Below are 24738 nucleotides of genomic sequence, written 5' to 3'. Positions count from 1 at the left end.
GCTCAAAACAACAGAAACAACATCTTGTCCAGAAAATTGCCATCCATAACTCAAAGGGCTTGGCAGACATGGGCATTCAATCAATGAGGTGCAAGCTGATAGTAAGAACACTTACGATGTTCCACAAACACCCCCTCTGTAGGAGGCAACGCGTTCAGCTCCTTTTTACGAAGGTACAAGTGTACTCGTAAATCACTGAAGGAAAATTGATTAAGATCCCTTCCAGAAGCGCTTATTATCACTTTTCGATCAAAATCTCGGAAGAAAAGTATATCGGCTTCCGTAAAGGTTTCATCGCTTAACTTATGTATTGCACACTGAACCTCCATGTACAGACCGCTCTTCTTGGCGGACACTAAGAATGTTCGTTTTTCTTTCGAGAATAAGTTGTGTCACACCACGAAATGAAGTGAATGAACGCCAGGAAGTTTAACATTTGCATCTCGATTCTAAGAACAAAAGAACATTGGGGACATAATGATTTGGATTCTTCACGAAGAGTTGCGGCACAACATTCTCCCCAGGAAAATGCTAAGGAGACGATGGAATTGTTCCGCTAGTATCACAGTTACATCAGTATCATTAGCACAAACAGTCACCCTTTCAAAGCCGTTTCTGAAGCAAAAGGCAACGTGCAGAGCCATTTTGGTGTTTGCTTCCTTATGTGTGCTATGCAGAAATTCCTCGAAACTAAGCGAATCAACATCATGACTTAACCATACAGCTCTCATCCTGTCTTCAAATCCTCCTGACAGCCATACACGCAAGGTGTTGTTAGTGCTTAAGATGCTTTTATAGTCAATTCATTTGCTTCCCATGTCTCATAAATTGCTTTCATCAAATTTGCTTTGCTCTTTGTATTTGCAAAAATATTCGTCCATTTTCCAAATTTTGAGGTCGTCGAGAAGGATTAGACTGTTGAGCAACGGCCGCGTGCCTGGTGACACCCCTTGCAGTCCTTTAGAGATATACTGCCACCATTTAGATCAGTGTGACCAAACATTCCGTTATTCCTGTCACCCATGATATGAATCTCACTTGCTGTTCCAGGTATCCCTTTCAACACGGCCTCAAACAACCGGATGGCATAGATTTCAACGGTTTCATGTTAGCTAGTGGCTTTTGGTGAAACAGTGGTATAAATTCCATTATACAGGCTTCCCACCTATACAAGTAAATTTCCCCTTTGAAGTTCGGGCTTTCAGGCCATTTACGCAAGCCACTGGCCTCTCTTAGAAAGAATAGCACGATAGACTTAACACTAAGTCCAAGTCCGAACATAGAATCTCTGAGCTTAAAAATTGAAGGAGCATATGAAACGAGTTCAGAGCTCAGAATATTTTTAAGGTGTTTCATTCAACTGTTAATGCTGGAATCTATCCCACGTAGGATTCTCTTTACTGTCATAAGCTCTGAGAAAACTACGCTTTTTCCAATGGCATTATTTTTTGATCCCGATTTTCTTGAAGCGACATCCATTGGGGTTACTTTAACTTTTGAAAAGGCATTTTCGTCCCCTTTGACATGCTTGGATATAGCTTCATGCACTCGTCCTGCAGCTACAAGTAAGAAGCTCGCAACCAGTAGACTGGCCTGCTCATTGCTTATCACATTCATAAGGATTTCTTCAGTTGTTAGTAAAATGGTGTGTGTAACAGTGCAACAGGGACACAGCCATTTTTTACAAGCATCATCTGCTTTTCAATAAATTTCGAGTTTTCTTCGTGATGCAGAGAATCAAGCTCTCAAGTTTCATTCATGTTAATAAGGTCATACAAAGCAGACTAAACTGATGCATCAAAAGGTAGGGTATTAATTCGCTTTGCGGCTCCTAGTTGGCTAGTTGTAACACCAACCAGACCGGAATTTATTTTCGAATCAAAATTTATAGTGGATTCAACAGTATGATTCGGCAGCAGAAGGTTAAACAATGCTGGTCGCCTTTTCACATTGAATAGGCTTCTTTCAAAATAGTCTTACGCTTCATGTGACAGGTTCCTCATATTTAAGCTGAACTCAGACACTTTGCGTACTTGTGATGGCCTGCAGCTATAATGAAGGGTAGCATTAACTTGACAGCTAGAAGGTGGTCAGGCGAGCCACCAGAGAACTCACCATAGTATAAAAGTAGTATAATATACTACAAAACTAGCCCAACAGCACAGCATAAAACTAGCCCAAAAGCGTAGTATAAAACTAGTAAAACGTAGTATAAAACTAGCCCATAGTAAAAAACAATTGAAGAAAAAACTAAATGTAGCATTCTTCTTATTAGGCTATAGGGTTTATCTGGGTTGCAGCGGTATCTAGCAACCTAGTAAGAGACTATCACGTCCAATACTAAGAAATACAACTGCCCAAAACTCCAGAAAATAGTGTCAGATCAAAACATGAAGTCCGCTGTTTGAACCGCTTTGTTTGAAACCCCTATATAGGAAACTTACCGTCCCTTGGCTTGCATAACGAGAAAACTCTATTGGATTGAAAAAAAAGAAAGGTTGTTTCAACTACAATATCTTGATAACCGGCATCTTTTTAATTTACGTCTGTTCAATTAAGATAGCAGGGCACTGGAACATCGTAGAGAGCTGTTTAATGAGTCATTTTAAAGTCACATTAAGTGGTTATTAATAGAAGTTATGTCAGTCCTGAACTGCTTTAATGTAAACTGCACAAATATCCATGGTGTCTGAGCAATAATTTTAATTTCTTAATTCAAACTAGAAAGATACCTGAAATTTAAAATTAGTTTTTTTTGTTAGGTTCTAACTATTAACGTTAAAGTTCAAGACTTTAAATGAACGCGAGTGATTCAGTGGAAAGGAGTTTAACAAGAGGTAAAAAACAAGCTTTACAAAAACAAAAGGGTACCTTTGACTGCTATTTATTGTCCTAGCCTATCTCAGATGTCCAAAGTATGTCCTTGTTATTATTAGACTAATGCTGGAGAAGTCTAACAGCTAGTGAAGAACTCGAAACTTGGCCTAAAAAAGCTAGCTAGCTTTAATGCACTTACCAGAAAAAATTTCAATATATACTCAAATGATATAGATAACATTTAAAATTAATTTTTTGGACTTCGTCAGTAATAATAAATATTTGAATAACCCTGATTTAACTAGGCAACCTTTATTAAAACATTTTTGGGAAGAAATTGAGGAACCATAAAATTATCTCAGTTGGACGTCTGTATTACAGACATTTTGTCTGTGACAGTTAATCATTCTTTTGTTGGCTTTAAAACTTCGATTATTAACAAAGTGATGACATTGGCGTTCCTGCAGTGAGATTGCATTGCTAGGTAGCACTCTCGTAGAATTTCCGCTAGGTGCATAAAAATAGCACAAAGAGGGTGTCCCTAGAGTTCAAAGATCTGGTTCATATCGGGGGAATTAGGTTGGGGGAGGGGAGAGAGCTTGCAAAAAATACTTGGTATTGCAGAGAATATAGCTTTTTTACGCTAATGTCGATCAGTTGAAGAACTCGTAAATTACTAATGCTTGCAAGTTCAAATTAAGGTAAGGTAAATGTGAAAAGTTGATTGGAGAGATAATACTCCTCCTCTACTCTTGAAATCCCTCGTTAGTGGAATTGAATCTGAAATTCCACTAATGGAGAAATATTCTACCAGACAAAATGCTCAAAAAAGCTCCCCAGAATAAAAATGTACCCAATCTTTGTTTTTTCCTATTTCTGCAGATAGGTCCTTTTTGCCATTAGAATTTTGAATGCACGCCAGATATTCGTGTTCAGCGCTTTTTTCTGTCCTAGATTCCATACTCAAACCTTCCTTAGCTGGTTGAAGCCTGGTGACTAGTCAGCAGACGATGCATAAAAATTCAAAATGCCTCTGTCGTTTTCCTTGTTGTTCCTTGTGCTGAGGTTTTCTTAGCAAAAAAAAAAAAAAAAAAAAAAAAACTAGTAGCCAAACATTTGACGTTCTATTGCATTTTAAAATTCGCGTTGCTGAAATTAGCTAATAGAGATAATTGTGAACTTAGCTAATAGATATAACTCTTATTTAACGCTGAAACATATTCAAATTATTACAATGTTTTTTTTACTGGAATTTCTTATTCTTACGTTATTATTCTTTAGTAATTCTTATGTTGTATCCTTATCTGTCCTTTCTTAAATCCAAGGAGGGAAAAATATCAACACTAATATGGCTTCTGACTAGCCTGTGTACAAATTTTGACTTAATAAATGAAACATAAAACTCGAAATGTATTTCAGGGTGACTCTGGTGGACCTTTTATGCTACTAAGGAGAGGTCGATACATGGTCGCTGGTGTTGTATCATCTGGCTACCGTTGTGGTGAGCCTGGATTCCCTGGAATTTACACAGATGTTCAGAAATATTTTACCTGGATAAAAAGATCCGTTGGAACCTCCTTTGCAGAAGAGCTTGATTTAGCGTATGAAAGCTGATGATATATGCATAATTTTGTATTTTTTGCTACTTTTTTGGAATATTTTGTCTTTTTTGATTAACATAAATATAAATTATTGTTTATAGATCAGATAGTTGCCTTTGTGAATTTAAGTTAAGGTAGTAACAAGATTGGTAAAACTTTTCCTTTTGCTTTCATTCAAACAGTTTGTGGTAACAAACTGTAAGTAAGGAGTGATAGGGCTCAATAGTAACCGAGACTCTAAAAAACAGAATTTTGATACCAATAGATATATCAAAAGAATTGGCTTATTATGCTGATTTCAAATTTATAAGTTTCATTAAGTTTAGAGTTACCATAAAAAGCTACGAGGCTGAGAAAATTTGCATGATTAAAAAAATGGGGGAAAGGTCCCCTAAAAGTCATAAAATTTTAATGTAAATTACATCATCAGATTCGATTATCAAAAAACTATACTGTAGAGGTTTCAATCTCCTATCTGCAAAAACGTGGAATTTTGTATATTTTGCCAGAAGAAAGATCACGGATGCGTGTTTATTTGTTATTTTTTCCTCAGGGATGATCGTATCAACCTAGTCGTCCTAGAATATCAGGGAATGGCTCATTCGAAAGGAAATTAAAAATTGTAATGCCTTTTTAAATGACCAAAAGATTGGAGGGCAACTAGGCCCCCAAGATTTTCTTCTAAACATCTTCTGATCAAAATTTTGAGACAGCGTCTTTGTTCAGCATAGTTGAAAGGCCGAATAACTATGCCTTTGGAGATACCGTGATCCTACACGGTCCCCGGGGAAAGGTTTTCAAGTTATAAAGTTTGCCCATTGCTTACGTATAGTATTTGTTACTGGGAAGTATGCATACATTTTTTCGGGTGGTGGGGAGGGGATAATTTGTGCTGAGGGAGATTTTATCTTCTTATTCAGCACAGAGTAGACAAGTGTAATATTTAACGTTTAATGTGGAAGGCGCCGAAACAGGAGATAATTTTGTTCGTTTTTAACACAGTGTAGAATACTTAGGGTTATAAATAAACTATTATTGTTATTATTAATATTATCATTATTATTGTTGTTACTGTTATTATAATTCCAATCATCGAATTTTCTTTCTCTGATAAATTAGTGTCTTTACCCCGAATGGGCCATTTTCCTTCATAGTAATTGAATGAAACCGTAGGAAATTCTCTCCATCCTTTAAATCGTCATTATTGAAGCTAAAGTCTGTTTGTTACTGGCATTGTCTTTTAAAAGTTTATGCCTTACTGACGAAACTGCGCATTTAAAGTGCACATTATATTTCTCCAGCTTTATATTAATAATTGCCTGTATTTTTTCTACTGCGGGAGGTATTTGAGACCCCTTTTTTTTTTTATCAATTATGGGATAAGTATAGTCGGCTAAGGCTAGATGAACGTCTAAACCCTGGATAGTCGATATCATGAAGTTAGTGCCATTTTTTGAATAACTTTCAACTGTTTTATTTATTTTAGAAGTTCATATACATAGAAGTCCCTGAAACTCTCCATCTTGCAAAGTAACGCATCACTTACATTTTCCTTCCCATCACAAGATAAGAGTAAACGGGTCGTTAGCTGGGCTGGAAAGCATTTTTCTCCTGCAAAAGAAATCGCTCAAATTTTTCTCTCAACTTATTCTTTAATTTGCCCAGGAGTACTAGTAGTTACATTTGACTTGAGTTTTAAGGTATATAATCTTAAATAACTCTTAAATGCATGTTCTTTCAAACCAAAATCTTCTTCTTGGACTGGAAGACGTTTTTGGGGGAAACATACTGGAGGGTATAGACTGAGTCTCTCCCACCCCATGTCCATTAAAACAAAATTACGTTCTACAAAACGATAATGTTTTTATGTTTGATAATCCATGTCTCATTCTCCTAATACATTACTTGTAAAATAATCTATACTTGGTAAATCTTCTTGCTGGATTTTACATTGTCTAGTTGTGGAAAGGGTATGTGGAAAGGTTGCACGTGGCCTTGGAGTGATTCGTCGTTTAATTTTTTTTTTAGCCCAAAGAGTTTTATTGCCACGCTTTCATTCATCCATATGCTTCGTATGGCTGTATGTTATGGGTAAGCAATTTTTATGTGAATTTTAAACGTGTTCAGACTCTTCAAAATAAAACGATGCATCTTATTTAGTGGGTATGTTGAAGGTATACATAACACTTCAGCTTGCTTCAATAATTTGCAAGTGTTGAATGTAGGACAGCTACGGGACTGCCAAACAGAAATTTTTGCCTATCAATGCTGGAATAATTAGTCCAGAGGTGTTTTGGGATTATTTTAGTGACAATAGGTCTTTGCACCATCAGGAAACTCATCATGCTAGTGACTTCATTGTTCCGAATAGAAGTGGCACCAGTGCCGGCTTCCATAATAGATTTTCAGTACCTAATGTCTGGTACTCTGTTCCTGAGAGCAATCGGGTGACTTAGCCCCTGGGTTTATTTAAAAATAAATTGAAAGAATATTTGTTAGGTCAAGGTTCATAGTTTTTTTTATTGTTATTTGTTAGTCCTTTGTTTATAGTTAATTATTAGTTAGTAGTTGAGTTGTATGTACCCGCCCAGTCGCAAGTACTTTTTTTCTATTCTTTTTTTTATTGATTGTTGTTCCTTTGTTTATAATTAATTATTAGTTGACAGATGAGTTGTATGTATCTGCTCAGTTGCAAGTGCTTTTTTTTATCTTTCTTGGGACTGGTATTGGAATATAAGTTAAAGGGATTTTTGATGTTAAATAGAATGAACTGAAATGAACTATTAGTATAATGGGTTGACGCCCACTATTTCTTAGCTATGCCCCTTGTCTTCTGCATCCTCTCGGTAAGGGTCTAGCAAGCAGCTTAGTTTCCTTCGTTTCAGCAAGTGTTTAATAAAGTATTCTTCAGGGCTGTATGAGATGTGTCCGAACCTTTTGAGGTAACGTAATTCGACGATGAGACAATATTGTTACAACATTAGAGAACTTCGTCGTTTGAATTCTGATCTGACAACCGGAAATCTGAGATTGAAGGCAGGCAAAGGTTGTTGATCTTCAGAACATGCTCCTGACCTAGAATCGGACCGATATTTGACAAAGCTGTTTTAATTATCACTGCGGAAAGGTACAAAAAATATTGATCCAGAAGTCCCCGAGCTAACGATTCCAAAAAAGCCATTCATTAAGATTTTACATCTTAATACAAAGACTTCAATTATATATTATTACGGGATGGGGAATTATACCGTATTAGAACCTGAAGTATGTTGAGATTGTATTGTGCATAAATGCACGGCCCAAGGCCCGAGCCAATCTCGGAAAATCAGTGCATATCTGCTAAGCTATTCAACAAGATGCCACCCAAGATTTTTAAATCCAGATTTTTAAAATGTTGTTAAAAATTGCTGAAAATTTTTCTCCAGCTTACAAATAGCAGGTTAAACTATAAAGTCTTAAAAAAACGAAAATATTTAAAGTGTTATTTTCTTTTTCCCTGAAAAGACTATGTCAATATAACACGAACATAAATTAACTAAAAATTTTTTTCCACAAACAAGTTTTTCAAAGAAAAGTAAAGAACTTCATTAAATAAAAAAGGAGCAAAAATAAAATCAAATAGTCTACCAAGCGTGAAACTACCACAAATCAGCATCGATAAATAAATGAAACCCAAAACGAATAGAAATTACAATAAATAACCGAATCAACCTCAAAACGAGCAGAAATTAACATAAGTTTGGCTCAAAACCCCTATGACTTCCCAAGGCCAGAACAAAATTTGCACTTTACTAAAAAAATTAAAATGTTTTTTTACTTTTTGATTACTAAATATCAGTATATGTATATTAAACTGACAATGCAAATTCATTTGTATTTTTTCAGTAAAGCGCAAATTTTGTTCTGGCCTTGGGAAGGCATTGGGGTTTTGAGCCCAACTTATGTTAATATCTGCTCGTTTTGATTTTGATTCGGTTATTTATTGTAATTTCTGTTCGTTTTGGGTTTCATTTATTTATCGCTGCTGATTTGTGGTAGTTTCACGCTTGGTAGACTATTTGATTTTATTTTTGCTCATTTTTTGTTTAATGGAGTTCTTCACTTTTTTTTGAAAAACTTATTATGTGGAAAAAAGTTGTTTTAGTTAATTTCTGTTCGTTTTATATTGACATAGTCTTTTCAGGGAAAAAGAAAATAATACTTTAAATATTTTCGTTTTTTTAAGACTTTATAGTTTAACCTGCTATTTGTAAGCTGGAGAAAAATTTTCAGCAATTTTTAACAACATTTTAAAAATCTGGACACAAATAGTAGTGTTTAATTTAGTTTCATACCTCCTCTAGTTGGCCTGAAATGGAAAACTTAGTACCATTCGCAGAAACATCTGTTTACTTTCTTTGATAGCTTGGATACACTTACGCTATTTTGATTTGGTTAAATTTTAAGAGCAGAAGTATTCCCGAAAGTTTGAACATAATACCCTCAGTCGTTCTTGGGATACTGCTGAGATGCCTTATTGAGAATTAACATTAACAGTGCATTTTGATTTAATCTTAAGGCAACATTTAGTTTTTAAACATAATGGGCAAATGGGAGAATGGGCGTGGGAGGGGGATTAGTTGCCCTCCAATCACTCTTGACTATTAAAAAGGACATCAGCTCTTTCTATTTTCAATCAAATGAGCCCTTATCGAAGTTCTCACGACAACTACTTCGATACGAAGTGCCCTGGTCTAAACAACAACAACAAAAAAAATAATATATTATGTCCGCATCGATCTTTACTATAAAAATGTCAAGCCTTCCAATCACTTTCGACTATTAAAAATGGTACTAGGTCATTCGATTTCCAATCGAATGAGCCCTTTTTGAAACGACAACACCTTCTATAAGCACCTTACATGCCCCAGGGGCATAATTTACAACCCTTACCCTAAGGGCTGTCAGGGTGGTTGTCATCCTCTAAGAACTAATTTCCAGAGCTTTCAACTACGTTAAACAAAATGGCTATCCCAAAATTTTGATTGGATGTGTTTGGGGAAATGGTGAGCATGAGAAGGGCGGTAGTCCCTCTCCAATCACTTTCAACTATTAAAAATGGCACTAGCCCTTTGAATTTTCAATCAAATGAGCCCTTTTGAAGTTTCTACGACATCACTTTCAATAAAAATCTTATATGCCCCCAAGGCATAACTTACAACCCTTTCCCTGAGGGCTGGGGGGGGGGTGTCATTCTCAAAGACTTAATTTCCAGAACTTTCCACTGCTTTGAACAAAATGGGTATCTGAAAATTTTGATTGGATGTGTTTGGAGGAATGGTGCGCGTGAGAGGAGGGTTAGTTACCCTCCAATCACTTTTCACTATTAAAAATGGCACTAGCCCTCTCAATTCCCAATTGAATGAGTCCCTTTTGAAGTTTTACGACAACTCTATCTATAAGAACCTTATATGCCCCCAGGGCATAACTTACAGCCTTTGCCCTTGGGACTCTGGGGGGTTCGTCATCATTAAATGCATAATTTCCAGAACTTTCAATTACGTTGAACAAAATGGCTATCTCTAAACTTTGATTGAATGTTTTTGGGGAAATGGTGGGCATGAGAGGGGGGTTAATTGCACTCCACTAACTTTCGACTATTAAAAAGGGCAATTTCAATTTCAAATCAAATGAGGCATTTTTGAAATTTCTACAACAACTTTCTATATAAACTTTATATGTCCCCAGGGCATAACTTACAACCCTTGCACTGAGGGCTCTGAGGGGGTTATCATCCTAAAAGAACTAATTTCAAGAACTTTTAACTACTTTGAACAAAATGGATATCTCAAAATTTTGATTGGATGTGTTTGGGAAAATGGTGGGCGTGAGAGGGCCGTTAGTCGCTCTCCAATCCTTTTCGACTATTAAAAAGGCTCCAACCCTTTTAATTTCTAATCGAATTAGCCCTTTTGAAGTTTCTACGACAATACTTTCAATAAAAACCTTGTATGCCCCAGGGCATAGCTTACAACCCTTGCCATGAGGGCTTGGGGGGGGTTTCATCCTGAAAGACCGAATTTCCAAAACTTTCAACTACATTGAATAAAATGGCTATGTAAAAATTTTGATTGGATGTTTTTGGGGAAATGGTGGGCGTGAGAGGGGGGTTAGTTTCACTCAAATCACTTTCGACTATTACAAATGGCACTAACCCTTTGAATTTCCAATGTAATGAGCCCTTTTTCAAGTTTCTACGACAAAGATTTCAATAAAAACTTTATATACCCCAGGGCATTACTTACATCCCTTGCCCTGAGGGCTGTGAGGGAGTGTCCTCCTCAAAAACATAATTTCTCTTTGGAAATCAACTACGCTGAACAAAATGGTTATCTCAAAATTTTGATTGGATGTGTTTGGGAAATGGTGGGCATGGAAGGGGTGTTGCTCGCCTTCCAATCACTTTCGACTATTAAAAAGGGCACAAGCCACTCCAATTTCCAATTGAATGTGCCCTTTTCAAAGTTTTTACGAAAACTTCTTCAATACGAAGTGCCCTGCTCTAAAGGAAACAAATAATAAATAATACATTGTGCCAACATCGTTCTTGTATACCCCCAGGGCATAACTTAAAACCCTTCCCCTGATGGTTGTAGGGGAGTATCCTCCTCAAAAACATATTTTCTATCTGGAAATCAACTAAGCTAAACAAAATGGCTATCTCAAAATTTTGATTGGATGTGTTTGGGGGACGGATGGGCGTGGGGGGGAGGGGCTAGTTGCCAGCCATTAAGTTTCTACTATTAAAAAGGGCACTAGCCACTCCAATTTCCAATCGAATTAGCCCTTTTCGAAGTTTCTACAACTCCTTCGATAAGAAGTGCCCTTGTATGGAAAAAAATAATACATTGTGCCAACATCGACCTTTACTTAGGCAGCGCGATTGGGCTGCCTATGATAATGCTTTATCCTAGTATAGGGCCTCACCAAATTCTTTTGTATACGTGTTTCGGCTGACTTATGTAAATTAGGTACGCCTCCTGACTTATGTAAATTAGGCACTCTCATGGGATCCATATGAGTTCCGACCGACTCATGTAAATTAGGCGTGCCTCATGACTTATGCAAATTAGGTGCAGTTGCAGGATCCATAGGAGTTCCGGCTGGCTTCTGTAAATTAGGTTCTCACGGGATCCATAGGAAGGACCGCTTATTTCCACAATGGCTATAAAGGCGGACTGCTAGATGGACCGCTTGTATCCACAGTGGCCATAGGAACGCTTGGTGGACCGCCCGTATCCACAATGGCCATAGGGACCGCTTGTACCTAAAATGGCCATAGGGAGAGCTTAGTGAACCGGCAGGCTCCACAATATTGATTTATATATTTTACTTTGTGTCATAGATTTAACGTAAGGGAGGCAACCAATATCACTAGGAAGGATTAACATTAAATCAAACAGTTCGTGGTGACGAACTGTAAATAAGGAACGACTCTTTATTAGCCGTAATTATATATTACGGTTATAAATCGTAACCGTAATTGTAAGAAACAGAATTTTAAAAACAATAGATATATCAAAAGAATTAATTAATTAATTTATTTATTTTATAACCATCAAAAATACGAAGTGTGACGATAGAGTATGATAGAAAGAAAGAAGAAAAAAAAAAACAGATACAAAAACAGGAGCAAATACGTGCAAATTAAAATCTCAATAAACCAAACAATTCAGAAAAGTAAGCGACTCCAAGGGAGGTAAACCTCTTTAAATGTATCATACAAATAAATAATATGATATAAAAAATAATAATAACCCAGCAAAATAAAAAATAATAATAATAATAAATAAAAAAAAGAAAACTAGCATTAAAACAAAAAATCCTTTTAAGGGTGGTCGACGGATGGCTTTTTATGTTGATTCCAAATATTTAAAATTTGTTAAGTTTAATTTTACCTCTAAAAATTACGTGCCTGAAAAATGTGCCTTATTTTCGAAAAAGGAAGATAAAACCCAAAACGTCAAGGAATCTTGATAAAAAATTGTACCACCAGATTCAGCTTATCAGAGAACCGTACTGTAAAGGTTTCAAACTCCCATCTGCAGCTGTGGAATTTTGTATTTTTTGCCAGAAGATATATCACGGATGCGGTCTTTTTCATGTGTAATTGCATTGAACCAACGGTCCAAGAAGATCAAGAAAGGACTCATTCTAAGGGAAGTTATGAGCTATAGTCCCCATTTTAAGTTACCAAAAAGATTGGAGGGCATCCAAACCTCCTTTCAAGACCCTTTTCCCCCATAATCTTCCCGTCGAAACTTTGAGATAACCATTTTGTTAAGCAGAGTTGAAACTTCCAATAGAAATACCTTCTGGGATTACATGACCCCCCCCCCCGAAGCCCCTGGTGAAAGGGCTCTAAGTTACACAGATTGCCTGTTGTTTACACATGGTATTCTTTTCATTGGGAAGTACAAAGACATTTTCGGGGAAGGGAATTATATGGGGTATTTTTTGGGGGAGGGGAGTGGGATTCTCCACGGGATGATTTTTTGTGAGGAAGGGAAGTTTCCAGGGTTGAACTTTCCAGGGGAGATTTTACATGGAGGGAATTTGCAAGATTTACTGTATAATTGTTTTTTATTTGTCTTACTTCTTTTTGTGACTCTACATATGGAGGAGGTTCCAAGAGAATTGCCCGGGAGAAACTTTCGGCGAGGTTGAAATTGTCTGGGTATGTTTCTGTGGGAGAGGAGCAAATTTTCCACGGGAGGACTCCTCCACAGGAGATTTTCCGTGGGAAAAATTCTCCATAAAGAAATTTTCCGTGGAAGAAACACTTTATTGAGGGGATGGTTCCGGGATAAAATTCCACGGAGGCGAGATATCCAGCATGATTTGAAGAGCAATCAGAAATTAAATGATAAACATTCATTTTGAAATGAAAGTATGCCGAGGAGAATTTTTCAGGCATGATCTTCCGCAAGTAATTTTCCTGGAGGAGTTTTGTGTGAGGTTAGATTTGTTTTGTGTGGGAGAAACTTCCCAATGAGGGATTTTTTGTAAGGGAAACTTCCACAGAGAGGAGGGGAATTTCCCGGCATCATTTGTTAAACGATCAAAAATAAGATAAAAAAATATATTTTTTCACTGAAAGTACGGAATGACATTAAATAAAACTAACAGAAATTATTCCATATATGAGGGTGGCTGCCCCCTCCTCAATGCATTCTCTTTACGCTAAAGTTTGACTTTTTGTCCCATTTCTTCGAGAACGACTACTGAAATAGAAGGGTTGTTTGATAATAATAATTTTTTTTTTAAAGTACTAGAAGACTTTAGTGTGAAGAGTGAGGGATTGAGGAGGGCGCAGTCTCCCTCATATACAAATTACTCGCTGTTCGTCTTAAGTTTTAATGTCACTGCTTACTTTCAGTTGAAGAAACTTGTTTTTTTTATTGAATTCAGTGACAAATTATTAAATAACATATTGAGTTTAGCAAGATCTTATTCTTTTTGGAGATCGAATGAAATTAAATTTAGCCAAGTATTAGGCTTTTCAAAAAAATTTCTGATGATGTTGACCAGAGGAACAAGTTAGTGTGAAGTTGAAGTGGATTCGAGGCTCCCAAATTGCCTCATGCTAGTAATACGATAAATCTGTTTCTTTGGTTGATCTGCAAGAAATCCTTCATACAGTTTTACGAATACAGAAGTGGGAGATATAGGTTCACCTTCAATAACAGAATTTCTTTATCGTTCATTTTTAAGGGGGTAGTGAAACCACGCAGACAAGGGCATTGACAGGAAATCACCGAAGAAACTAATAATAGGAAAAGGGATATCCAGGGGGGACCCACTTGTTTTTTTTACTTCCCAAATCGTCTTTTGATCTCCGAAAGAGAACTAAAAGGTGAAGAACGGGGAAGATTATCAATTTGTAATTGATAAGACAATAACAGAAGGCTTTCTAGTTTGAAATCCAGGAACCTATTTAGACTAGGCGGTAGTTCAGGGGACTCCAGTAATTTGAAATTAAGATGGTCACGATTCCTGTCACACAACTTTTTAACCTCATAATTATTTGATTTATTTGTGAATAAATCTTCGACTTTATTTTTGTAGTAGGATTGAACAAACTTCCGGATTTGTTTTTTTTTAGTATCTTACGTTGTTTATTAGCCTCATTCAGTTTACCGTAAAGAGAAGTTCATTGTTAGTTTGGTATAAAACTTCATTAACTTGCCTTTGTTGCCTGAGCTTTAACTTCATAATTCTACCCATAACAGTAACGACTTTACTTAACTCCTGATTCCATGCCAAAGCAAATTTAGCAGAAATAACCTGAGAAAACTCTAGGTAAAATGGGATCGAATGGCAACCTATTTTTGTTTTAGCGACATGAGGATGTTTCATGATATCAAGAAGAAAGTAAAACTTGATTGAACGTAAGAAGCCATATTAAAATTGAACGATCTGGAAAAATTTTAAGTAAAATTGCTGCACCATTTTTGCTGCTGCTCAACCCACATGCGAAACTAGGTTTGTTACTTCAAGTACTCGCAGTAAGCTATAGTTTTTCCCTTAACATTTCGAATAAAATACACAGCTGAAGAAGTGTACTGTTTTCAGTAAAGCGGATGTGAAAGTAAATCTTAGAGAGTAGACAAGCTAATAGGTTCAAGCTAAAATCCGTTCAAGCCCATACTATAAAGGGCTGGGCACACGTAGCTGATTTCGGGAACTAATTTCCAAATAAGCGCCGATTTTAAAAGAAATCAGCGTCGATTTGGGCTGGAAAAATTTTCTAGTTTTCGGCGCGATTTACAAAATCAGCGCCGACTTCCATCATGATCATCACAAAAAATAGGGATACAAATATATAGTCAGCCAGAGATGTCTGTGGTGAAAGACCCCGATACTGAACTGAGAACTAAACTGAGAACTAAGCTGAGATCAATCATGCAACTATTAATGAACTCCAGTTGACTATTTGTGTCCATGATTTTTTGTTTTGAAAATATTGCGCAATAAATTTCTCTTTCAACAAATTTTTCTTACCGCTATCGTTTGACCACTGATGCTGAAATCGGGTTCCAAAATCAGCTACGTTTGCCGAGCCCTTAACCAATAAATATATACATATGAACTTAAAAGACATTTGGGAAGCATTCCCTAAGACTGATTAAGTATATCTACACACAAGAAAGGTCGATTTTATTCTTGTAGTTTAAAAATGCAATTTTGGAAGGGGTGCTTGTCTTTTTTAGTGCTTTTACCTTGAATTAATTGAAATATTTTGAAATTTAATTGAAATTATTTGTGATCGAAGTGCAATAGCTTGAAAAAACCATAGTGGGCATTAATTTACTGGATTTTCAAAAGTTATTTATTGTCCCAATGATTAATTTTAGCGAATAAATATTATTAGAAAAGTGAAATGCTGCCGATAGCCCAGTGAAAAAATGAAGTGAAATTCAGCCTCATAGGTGGCGGTAACCCATGCACTTGCCGAAAGCAATAACAATGCCAAGAGTAACCGCAAAAAGGTTCATTAACACAATTGGATTTTTTTTTGTATGGTATTAAACATATTGCATAAGTTCAAGTAATCTAATGCCAATGAGCGTGAAATTCCGTCATAGTTCATATATGCCATCAAAAAATCAGTACTTGGATAACATGCAGTGTCTGACGTGGAAATGATTGTACATCGTTTGCTTTTGATTTTTGGTATTTTTTCTAATTTAGCAGGTACACCCTTTTTTTCATTAGGTTTCAGAAGTAGTGCATCAGAATATTACTACTTTGAAAGTTATTTTTAAGACGTATAGGCCTTTGCCTAAATCTTGGAGTTGTTCAATACGGAACTATCTGTATTCAATCTTGGCTCCTTCAATGCCTCTGGTGGCTTCTAAACTAGACGTAGCAGGACCAAAAATATAAAATACCGCGTACCATTTCCTCTAAAAAACCCAAAATCTTACAATGTTTGCTTTTATTTATAAGGATTATCGTAAAATTTTCCTGTATTTGTGTTTTTTTAATATATCTCTCCCCCAGATAGAAACTTAAGCATATGTGCCAGGCATCCTTCTCTGGATTTTTGCTTTGCGTCTGTGCACTTATGTGGGGGATAAGGGGACTTCGAAACCTATCCTCTGCAATTTTGATATTGGAAAGATTATCCTTATAGCTTCTATATTTCTTTAAGTTATTCGAATATTTTCTGTTTTGTTTTAGTTTAGCCCCTTACCTCACCAAAATACAACATCCCGCAACACATTCTCATTTATGTGTTCACAAGCCTAGAATACACTTTTGCGTAGGCCATATGAGAGATTTGAGAACGTTAAACTCGGATTCAGAAATGAGTGGGGCTAAGGACAGACTTATCGGCAACTAAACAGAATAATAAGAACTACATTTTTAGGAGAAAGACACTTTTTGTAAACTACGTCTTTAGTTTGACACTGTTTGTCCGCAGCGTCCACATTAATTTCTGTTGCGTTAGATTATATTTTCCACAAGCAAGTACTGTGATGCCTCATAGATTCCTGCGTCAAACCCCGCATTGTCATTAATCTCTATGACCGGTACTCCCAAAGGCATATTCGTTTAGGTTTGAAATGGAAAATAATCGCCAGTCACTGCAAACAAAAACTTTCGGCACCAATTCAGCTTTTCAAAGGAACTTATTAAAGTCTGCATTAACTCATATCATCTTCAGTTCTGTGATTTATTCTGTAACTAGAGTCGTTCAAGGGGTATTTTTTCGGAGGGCTTGGATTTAATTTTGATTTCTTATATGGATGACTTGTTGCTCCTAAGCAACACGCTAAAGGGCCTACAAGAAAATCTTTGTCTTCTAGTGACCCTATAGAGAAAAATAGGACTGCGGGCCAACATGGAGAGAACGAAATTTATTGTTTATCATCTCAATAGCTTGCCATGGTGGCGTGAATTGCCTTGGACTAACATGTTCTACAGCTTAAAGTTTAGCTGGTAGGTGGTAAAAAAATTTTTTTTGAGGGAGGGGAACTAAAATATAACACTCAGTCAAAGAAACGGGGCATTTTCATTAACAGCTCTCAAAAATATCTCTTAGTGTGGGTTGAATATACCTCTAACGAGATTATGCAAAATATGAGGTAGAACATTATTCAAATGAGTGCTTACTAACCAGGAATGCATAGTCTTGGCTCAAAGAAACGAGATATTTTCATTAAAACCTCTCAAAAATATCTCATAATTTGGGTAAAATTTACCTCTAACAACAACCCTACCCCCTGGAATTGCTCGCTAGAGTGAGCCAGGCAGATATTGTCACGGTGGCGTGAATATGCATAGCCTTGGCTCAAAGAAACGTGGCATTTTCATTAAAACCTCTTTGAAATAACCGAATGCAAAAATGTGTCTCTTTTTCTTGCAGTTGCGTCTAATAGAACAATAGAAACAATGCATTTTCATTAAGACCGCCCAGAAATATCTCTTAATATGAATTAAATTTGCCCCTAATAATAACCCTCCACCCCTCCCTCCTTGGAATTGCTTGCTAGTACCAGTGCCTTTCTTTAATTCACGCTTATTTTTGCTTATATTTTATCCTATATCAGCTTTTTTCACGTGTTGTTTTCCCGTTTGTTGGGTTTTAATTGACTTTTCTGTGATTTCTTGTTTTTGTAAAGTTATTTTATTAATAAACTTGTTGGTACAAAAAGCCCAAGATAACACCATGCGGACTAAAGCTTTGAGGGTTGAAAATTTGGCCGGTTGTCCAAATCTAGTATAATGCTATAAAAAGTAGTATATAAAATACAAAACACTATATAAAATATAAAATATAAAATATAAAATACTACAAAGAAGTATAATACTATACTAAATGTTTTCTTTTTTAACGAGGGCTTCCACTACATTTTATGACCGTTCGTTGTAACTAATTACCCCTTTAGAAGAAGCGGGAAACAAGTTCGTCTTTGCTAAGACAACGCTAATGTTCTCGCTTTTAATTTGCAATATATTTTATATTCTTACCAAAGTTTGGTAAACATTTGTAGCGCCAGATGGGTGAGGGGGAGGGGCTAAAAACTCTCTTCAATGGGGTTAGTCGTGGCAGTAGTAACTAATAAAACTAATCTACGTAATTTTAAAGGAAATGAAGTGAAGCTGCCGTCAAGATCAAGTTCCTCCCTATTTGGGAAGACCCAACTTAAGAGCACACTAAAAGACGGTTCCCTTACCTGTTTGGATGGAAATGCTAACTTAGGAACATGCAAAAAACTGAAGGATTGCCCAAGTTTGGCCAAACTGAAATCTTCAATAAAAAACAAGTTTCTAAAGGCTTCAGCATGCAATAGTAGCAACAAATCTAAAGAATTAGTAAGTATTACATTTCCAATTTAAGTACGTATGTCAAAGAGTTTAGTGCTGGGTTTAAAATAATATTTAGTATCCTTGTGTGAATTATAATTGAGGTTATCCATATATTTTCTCTTTTTCGTCTAAGGTTACTTTTATTTGCTGATGTCATTGATTTGTTAATGTAAATGTTCGTCCATTGTCTTTGTTTTTTTTTCTATTTATAATTACGTCTTTTTCTTCATTATTGTATACGGGTTTCAAAATTAATAAAATGATAAAAGAACAGCAATTGGAAAAAGATTGAATTCTAGAAAAATTACAACACGGAATGAAAAATTTATCGTTTATTTTGCGACAAATAAAGTCGGCCTAAAATGCTGGGAATTTTAAGGGAGTATTAACTGCGAATTGAAACATAGAGATATATCTGGACAATATTACATGTCGATCGATTTGAAAATAAAGATCATTTTTCTTGTTTTCAACAAAATTTGACATATTAGAATTTGATCCTTTTCTAATGACTCATTCAATAAAATTGGCAAAGGGGAAGACATTAATTTCGCTGTTCAGAAAATTCGTATTTTACATGTTTGGTACTGATTATTTGGACGTTTCACCCCGAGAATATAAATGAACTGAAAATTAGTAGGATTTCTGTACCTCAAATAATTTTTCATACAATTTTTTCGTTTTTTCTAGTTATTTCCCAAATATAAACTGCTCAGGATATGAGTTTGTCCTCTGTAAAATAATGTATGTGTTTGCAGTATTAATTACAAAAAAGTTAGTATCTTCGCGAATTAAAATTTTCGAAACAGTGATAGACTTAACAAGTGCTTCCTAAGATGAATCAGAGGCAACGCTGTAGCGTTGCCAATAGTAAAGGCCATACGGCTCCAATGTTTTATTACTATTATTTTTTTTTTCCCCAGAGGCACTTCATATGGAAGGGGTCATCGTAGAGACTTCAAAAGGGGCACATTCGATCGGAAATCGATAGTTCGAGTGCCCTTTTTCACCGTCAAAAATGAATAGAGGGCAGCTAGCCCCCCCCCACACCCCTCATTACGCCAAACCCCTACAATCAAAAGTTTGAGATAGCTATTTTGTTGAGCGTAGTTGATTTCCAGATAGAAAATATGTTTTTGAGAATGATACTCCCCCACAACCCTCAAGGCAAGGGATTTAAGTTATGCCCTGGGGGCAAAAAAGGTTTTTTTAGAAGGTGTTGTCGTAGAAACTTCAAAACAGGCTCATTCGATTGGAAATTAAAGGGCTAGTGGCCTTTTTAATAGTCGAAAGTGATTGGAGTTCAACTAGCCCCCACCCCACGCTCATTATTTCGCCAAACATATCCAATCAAAATTTTGAGATAGCCATTTTGTTCAGCGTAGTTAATTTCCGGATAGAAAATATGTTTTTGAGGAGGACACTCCCCACGATCTTCAGGGCAAGGGTTTTAAGCTATGCACTGGGGGCATATAAGGTTTTTACAGAAGGAGTTGTTGTAGAAACTTCAAAAAAGGCTCATTCGATTGGAAATTCAAAGGGCTAGTGCCCTTTTTAATAGTCGAAAGTGATTGGAGGGCAACTAGCCCCCCCTCCTCACGCCCCACATTCCCACAAACATATCCAATCAAAATTTTGAGATAGCCATTTTGTTCAGCATAGTTGATTCACAGTTAGAAAATATGCTTTTGAGGAGGACAATCCCCCAAAACCCTCAGGGAAAGGGTTTTTAGTTATGTCCTGGGGGCATATAAGGTTTTTATAGAAGGCGTTATCGTAGAAACTTCAAAAAAGGCTCATTTGATTAGAAATTCATAGGGCTAGTGCCCTTTTTAATAGTCGAAAAGGATTGGAGGGCAATTAGCCCCCCCCCTATGCCCATCATTCCCCCAAACACATCCAATCAAAATTTTGAGATAGCCATTTTGTTCAGCATAGTTGATTTCCAGATAGAAAGTATATTTTTGAAAAGGACACTCCCCCCATACCAACAGGGCAAGGGTTTGAAGTTATGCCCTGGGGGCATATAAGGTTTTTATATAAGGCGTTATCATCTAGACTTAAAAACATGCTCATTCGATAGAAAATTCAAAGGGATAGTGCCATTTTTGATAGTCGAAAGTGATTGGAGGGCAACTAGCCCCGCCCCCACGCCCATCATTCCCCCAAGCACATCCAATCAAAATTTTGAGATAGTCATTTTGTTCAACGTAGTTGATTTTCGGATAGAAAATATATTTTTGACGAGGACACTCCCCCACAACCCCCAAGGGAAGGGTTTTAAGTCATACCCTGGGGGCATATAAGGTTTTTATAGAAGGCGGTGTCCTAGAAACTTCAAAATAGGCTCATTCGATTGGAAATTCAAAGGGCTAGTGCCCTTTTTAATAGTCAAAAGTGATTCTGTGGGCAACTAACCCCCCTCTCACGCCCACCTTATCCCCAAACACATCCGATCAAAATTTTGAGACAGCCATTTTATGAAACGTAGTTTTAAGGTCTGGAAATTAAGTCTTTGGGGATGACAACTCCCCCACAGCCCTCAAGGCAAGGGTTGCCATTTAAGTATTCTCCGAATCCTTCATGTAATTTCTTATGGACGGGATACTCGTATAAACTTTAGACAGGGCTCACTTGATTGGAAATTGAAAGTTCTTGTTCACTTTTTAAGAGTCAAAAGAGATTGGAGGGCAACTAGCCCCCCCCCCATTCATCCATGCCCTAAATGCATCTGATAAAAATTTTGTTAAAAATAGTTGAAAGGTTAAGTAACAAAACTCAGGCGTCGACAAAACCCCCCAGGGCCCGGGGGCAGGAAGGGATTCTCGTATAAACTTCAGAGAGGGTTCATTTGATTGGAAATTGGAAGTTCTAGTCCAGCCCTTACGACAAAACTGATCGAAGGTCAAATACTGCCCCCGCGACCTTTTTCCCCACCCCTCCCTTTGAACTAATTCTGTTTATACCTCAAGGCCCAATGAGAATTAGAATCTTTTGGTATTAACACACCCCCATTAGGCATCTGCTCTCCTCCCTAACAAGGAATGAAACAGAGAGTGTAAGGCAGTGGCGGATCCAGGGGAGGGGCGAGGGGGCGCTCTCCTCCCTAACGTAGTCTAAAGTAATGTAATTTACTTAATTAACACAAGATTGTGTTAATTAAACTTGCTCCTAACGCAAGTTTATCGGATCAATCTATTTTGAGCCCCCTCCCCTAAAAAATCCTGGATCCGTCCCTGGTGTAATAGCACTTTTTAATTTTTAATTCAATGAACCCCGTTCCAAAATTTATGCGACCACCTCTTCCACATAAAGTGCCCCTGGAAAAATAAATAAGTATTAATTCATTGAACCCTTATGGCTCTTTACTTAAGTAACGCTATAGCATTGCTTCTGACCTAAAAAGTTGAGTAGAAATTTCAGCTTCCATTTTTATGAATATCCGAAATTATCTCAGGGGAATATGTTTGGGGAGCATATTCCACGGCTCTGAAATTTCTGCTGGGTGGAATTTAACACGGAAGAATTATCAGCAGGAAATGAAAATGTTCTTTGAGGGGGGAGGAACTTCCCAGGGGTAAGTTTTCCAAATGTGAATTATTCCGGGAGGGGAAGACTAACCCCATTCAATAATATTCTAAATTTTACATCTAAAAGTAGCGGAAATAAAGAATCAACGGAAATGTCAGGGGTAGGACTTCAGATTCCTTTAGATGATTTTGTTCGTGCCTTTTGAAAATAGACATTTTCAAAAGACAGATTAATTTCATTTGTTATACTTTCTCTGTGGCTGCTCAATTATGCATGTGAGGGGGGAAACTTTCTCCCAACACTGTCTCCGCTAAGGTTTCAGTTTTGATCCCAAGGTTTAAAATGAACGTAATGCGATAATGCGATACCTACTGCGTCATTGGACCTTACTGAAAACGAATTATATTACAAATGTTTTCTTTGGTACTTAATATTGAAAATCAATATTACAATTACAGTAAAATTTTTAACCGATGAGCTTTCAGCAATTAATATCTTATGCGTCAAATATTCCGTTTTATTTCATTAGTTCTTTCCAAGATTGGTCAAGACGAATATAGTTTCACTACAAACAAAATTTGGATACTGCCCCCTTCTTTCATTGCAAAAACCTAAAGCCTTCTGTGTCATTGGCACTTCACTGAAAACGAATTACTCTTATATTACAAATTTGTTCTTTTCCAGTTCTTACAGCATTGGAAATGAAAATAAAAATTACAGTGAAAAAAAAATCTTGAATTGATGAATCTTTCAACAATTAATATCATTATATATCTAACATTCAATTTGATTTTGTTTATACTTTCCAAGACTGTTCAGAACTCGTATGGTTTTCAGTAAGGCGCCAATGACGCAGTAGGTTTTAGGCTTCTGCAGTGAGGCGATACCCAAACTCTTGTTTGTAGTTATTTTTATTCGATTCAAACTTGATTTGCATATTCAATTTGAGTTTCACTTGTTTTAAGATTCATTCATTCATTAAATTAATATATATTGTATGTTTGTTTGCATTGATTGTTTATTTAATTTATGTTCGTTTTAAGTTGAATTTATACTTTAATAGCAAACTATTTTTTTTCGCTTTAAGCTTGATTTTCATATTCAATCTAAGCATTACTCGCTTTAAAACCTATTTATTCATTTATATTATTACTTGTTGTATGTTTTTGCTATGATTGTTTTTTTAATTTCTGTTCGTTTTGGGTTTCATTTATTCTTTAATAGTAATTTCTGGTCGTTTTGAGTTTGAATTTTAACAGGTCTTCATATCTCCTGAGCTTAAGTTTAATATGGCACTTTACTTTTCTTTGAAAAACTTCTTTTTCGGATAGTTTTTTTTTAATTAATTTATAAGAACAATTAATTGTCACACTTATGAGTATTAACTTGGGTCCAAACAGCTGCGTTTTTGTTCTTCATTTCCACCAAAACTTAACACTGTGTAACATGATTCTTTTCTAATGTTCGTTCAATAAAACTACCACAGTGAAAGATAGTAAGTATAATTTTCGGTAAATTCCTTTTTTTCATGTTCGCATATGAATATTTGTGCATTTTACCCTGCATAAAGAAAAGAATTTTTTTTTATTGATATAATACTATTTATAGTATTTTTACAAATCAAAAATTCATGACAACGAAATACTTTATTATAGCTTCCTGAAGTTAATTCAAATTAAGTTAAGGTTAATAACGGGGTTACTTATGACTGTTTCCTATGGTCAGTAGTTAATTCTTATTCTTTTCAAAATTTCCCTGGGTTCAAACAGCTGTATATTTTCTGACATAATATTATTCAAATACAACATATACAGGAAAAAAGTAATATCCTTCACATCAATTTTGTCGATGACTTCCGTTAAACGTAAACGGCAGAATAGGAAACGCGGTATAGAATGGGTAATAAAAACTTTTTGAAACAAAGAAGTTCATATAAATTATCATACACAGTTGGTTTGAGACAATGTACGAGAAACTAGTTTTATTAGCATGTAAAAACAAAAACAGGCGAAAAAAAGAAATCAATTAACAACGAGATTTCTAAAAAACATGGAGAGAAAAGTATATATAGTGCCAAAACAAATAAAAGCAAAAACAAATAACTAGAGTTGATTATCTTGGTTTAAATAACCTTAAACACTTATATATAAAAAAAATTGAGCGTTACGAAGCTCCGGAGTGTTTATTTATTACTCCAAAATGTATAGAAACTTAAACACCCGAAACGGCTCATTTAATTTTAAAATGTAGAATTTCGTAAAAAGGACGATTTAAAGAATATATTGTATAATATTGTTTCTTTAATTAAATTAACTTTTCAGAACAAAAGAATCACGTCAAATGGATGTTGGCAAATTGCAGCCAAAACTAAAACTAGTTTCATTTCATTTATAACAGGGGACTGTCTAAGCATTTACCAGTGAATTTAGTT

The 24738-nt window shown here is 36.0% G+C and overlaps 2 protein-coding genes across 2 annotated transcripts in view; both read left to right on the top strand.

The window, feature by feature from the left end:
* Nucleotides 1-4508, top strand: part of LOC148943608 (venom protease-like) — a 123868-nt gene extending 119360 nt beyond the window's left edge. Inside the window, exon 8 of the mRNA XM_089101025.1 lies at nt 4237-4508. Within this exon, the coding sequence (XP_088957151.1) occupies nt 4237-4431 (195 nt within the window). The 3' untranslated portion in view covers nt 4432-4508. The remainder of the gene's footprint in view (nt 1-4236) is intronic.
* An 11516-nt stretch (nt 4509-16024) lies between these two features.
* The window catches only part of LOC148943606 (venom protease-like), a 61182-nt gene continuing 52468 nt past the window's right edge, over nt 16025-24738 (top strand). Inside the window, exons 1-2 of the mRNA XM_089101032.1 lie at nt 16025-16154; nt 18556-18782. Of these exons, the coding sequence (XP_088957158.1) occupies nt 16103-16154; nt 18556-18782 (279 nt within the window). The 5' untranslated portion in view covers nt 16025-16102. The remainder of the gene's footprint in view (nt 16155-18555; nt 18783-24738) is intronic.

The sequence above is a fragment of the Artemia sp. Qi Xiang Cuo genome, chromosome 15 (assembly GCF_049724085.1).
Source record: "Artemia sp. Qi Xiang Cuo chromosome 15, ASM4972408v1, whole genome shotgun sequence".
NCBI classification, from domain to species: Eukaryota; Metazoa; Arthropoda; class Branchiopoda; order Anostraca; family Artemiidae; genus Artemia; species Artemia sp. Qi Xiang Cuo.
The sequence above is the reverse complement of the archived record's forward strand: the minus strand, read 5'-3'. Positions and strand labels throughout refer to the sequence as shown.